At 64.5% G+C, this 2,831-nt stretch overlaps 1 protein-coding gene across 1 annotated transcript; it reads left to right on the forward strand.

Annotated features, from left to right (window-relative positions):
• Positions 1–127: 127 nt before the first annotated feature.
• LOC125614950 lies at positions 128–2,825 on the forward strand. Its single transcript, XM_048797780.1, has 2 exons — positions 128–813; positions 1,557–2,825. Exons 1-2 carry the CDS (start codon positions 504–506, stop codon positions 2,120–2,122), a joined length of 876 nt encoding a protein of 291 aa, XP_048653737.1. The 5' UTR covers positions 128–503; the 3' UTR covers positions 2,123–2,825.
• Positions 2,826–2,831: the final 6 nt, after the last annotated feature.

Below are 2,831 nucleotides of genomic sequence, written 5' to 3' on the forward strand. Positions count from 1 at the left end.
GCTTAACGTCCGGGGGGGGGCGGGGGCAGACCTGCTCCGCAGCCTGGGGCACAGGCAGGGTTCCCTGGGGGTGGGCAGGTGCCCTGTTTGTAAATCACGCTTTATTGGAACGCAGCCCTGCTGCCTGTGGGTGGTGGTGAGGGGCTGCCAGGCAGCCTGTGCCTGTCTTGGTGCTCTGGTGATGGGACGGGGACATTCCCATGAGAACTCACTGTTGCATTGCCCGGGCATCGTGGTCCTGCCTGAGATCTGGCCTGCAGGCATCCTGCTGGCCCTGCGCGGGGGCAGGTGGCCTCTGTGGGTTCTGGTTCTCTTCACCTGGGGGGCCTCCTTCTCCATGTTGTCAACACTGAGGTGCCAGCGAAGGATTCTCCAGTAGGCGGCAAAAGTCCCACTGCCCACAAGCCTGTGTTTGAAAGTGACCCTCCAGGTGGGCACAGGGGCCACTGGCCTGCACTCTTCTGTCACTAGGAGGACAGCTTTGAGTAGTTGACACAGAGACCATGTGGCCTGCAATGCACAGACTGTCACCCTCTGGCCCTCACAGACAAAGCTTGCTGACCATGGGCCTCTGGTGGTGTCCCTGGCTCCAGGCTGGGTCTCTGGTCCTGGTTCGAGAAGCTGGGCCGGGAGGGAGGTGGGGAGCTCAGGGCTGTGTGGGGGATCCTGCCGCAGCGGTGTGTGCATCCCATCACCTGGGGCCTGGGGTCTCAGATGGGTTTGCTGGGCCTATTAAAGAGGAGTGTCTGCTTCCAGGGGCTGAGCCGGCACCGCCCTGTCCTGGCTGGGCACCTCCGACCCCCTCTCCTACAGGTGGGCGAGGGGCTTGACTCCTTGAGTTTCATGTGGGATTTGGGGTCGTGTCAGTGCGAACGTGTTTGGTGTTTGCATTAGGTCCCTAGGCCGACACCCTCCTCCAAGACTGGGCACCCTGGGGTCCTGGAGCTGTGGGGGACCTGGGTGGGCACGGGCCACGCTGAGCAGTGGCAGTGTTGGCAATGACATGTCGATGGAGACCCGAGTGTCCTGGAGGGGCCAGGAGGTGAGACTCAGGCCTGTCCCTGCAGCCAGGGGACAGGTGGAGGCCTGCCGCGCTGCTCGGGTGGGACCCATGGTCCAGTGACACTCCTCTTCCTCCCCAGGGCTGGGCTCAGGCCACAGCCTGGGAGCCAAGAGAATGGAGGGGAAGCAGGCGTCGGCGCGTCAGGCCAGAGGGTGCAGCCCAGGCCTCAGAGCAGGGAGGAGGCCCATGCAGCTGGGCAGGCACTGTGCCTGCTTCCTAAGTCAGGGACCACAGCTCCTGCAACCCTAGGCCAGGGTGGGCTCACAGGCCTGGGCCGAGTGGTCATCCGGGTGGAGTCCAGGCCCAGCCACAGTGATGAGGGGGCTTGCTGGTCATTCAGGAGGGGGCAGGGTAGATGAATGGCTTTCTTGGTCACATCTTAAGCCCCAGTCTCTTTCCAGCTGTGCCATGTCCTCCCAGGGGGTGCTGAGGATGGGGGCAGTGGGCAGTGGCATCTTGGTGGACGCTCCATGGCCTCTTGCCTCCTCTGCAGATTGCCTGCTCATGCTGGCCTACAAGGACAAGTCTGACCGTGCCAAGGGCCTCCGGGAGCGCAGCAGCCTGACCCTGGAGGACATCTGTGGCCTGGAGCCTGGCCTGCCCTATGAGGGTCTGGTCCACACGCTGGCCATCGTCTGCCTGTCCCAGGCTGTCATGCTGGGCTTCGACAGCCGCCAGGCCATGTGCGCCTGGGATGCCCGCATCCGCTATGCGCTTGGTGAGGGTGAGTGCCCGGATGGAGGCCCCGGGGAGGGCTTCCCGCACAGTACCGGGGCCCTCTCCCATGTGGACTGCAGGGGCAGACAAGACCCGGAACTGCACACAAATGAAGGGAAGCTAGTGGACACCTCAAACGTTGTCCTGCTGGGCCTTGAGCTCTGTGCTCTGGATGAGGGGTCCCGGAGAGCCAGACCCTGCCTGGGGGTGATCAGACCAAGGATCCGGGTGGGTTCTATGGGGGCTGCGGGGTTTGTAAGCTCCCTGGCCCAGCTCCATTGGTCCAAGCTGCCACCCATCATCTCCCAAAGTCCTGCTCTCGCTTCCTCCTGGGCCATGTGAGCCTGGGCTGTGCAGAGCAGAGCCACCAGCCCCCCGGGAGCCACAGTCAGGGTGGGAACAGGCTGGGCAGGGAGGAGGGCGGTGGCTGAGTGGCCAGTGGACAGGCAGTGAGCTCGTGTGCCTGAGGCGGCAGCTGCCCACAGAGGTGTTTCACGGAGCTGGGCCACCCTGGGAAAGGGCACCTGGAGCTGGGGCCCTGGGGCTCTGCAGTGTGGAGGGGAGGCCTGAGCCGGGCCCCTCGCGAGGCGGGGGATGGCAGAGCCAGGACTCAGCCCGGCGAGGCACGGGCCTTGGGCACTGAAGGTCCGAGTGACAAGCACTACAGCCTCTCAGGCCTTGTTCTCTGAAACACCAAGACCAGGGCCACCCGTCCAGGTGAGCCCCTCCAGGGTGAGCCAACTCCAGGCTGTCAGCCACGGCAGGTTCTGCCCGTCCGTCTGCACACCTGGGTGTCCTTCCTGGGCTCTCTGCAGGACTTCAGTTCTCACACACCACAGTCACACTTCAAGGCCCACCGTGAGCTGCCCACCCTGCCCGACCTGGGGCCAGACCTGGGGCAGCTGGCAAGAGGACCCTGCCTTCCCAGGAAGCTCACAGTGGGGTTCTGGCGTGGCTCTGCCATGGTCCATTATCTGGGTGGGGCAGTGCCCACCCCACTGGGGAGGGGGGCTGCCCAGGCACCTGTGGAGACACCTTGAGAGGAATCCTG

This window comes from Marmota marmota, unplaced genomic scaffold, assembly GCF_001458135.2.
Source record: "Marmota marmota marmota unplaced genomic scaffold, marMar, whole genome shotgun sequence".
Lineage (NCBI taxonomy): Eukaryota > Metazoa > Chordata > Mammalia > Rodentia > Sciuridae > Marmota > Marmota marmota.

Coding starts and splice junctions, on each gene's coding strand:
- LOC125614950 (XM_048797780.1), top strand. CDS start 504: ATGTGGCCTGCAATGCACAGACTGTCACCCTCTGGCCCTCACAGACAA. Junction 814..1,556: donor TCCGACCCCCTCTCCTACAG/GTGGGCGAGGGG, acceptor CCTCCTCTGCAG/ATTGCCTGCTCATGCTGGCC.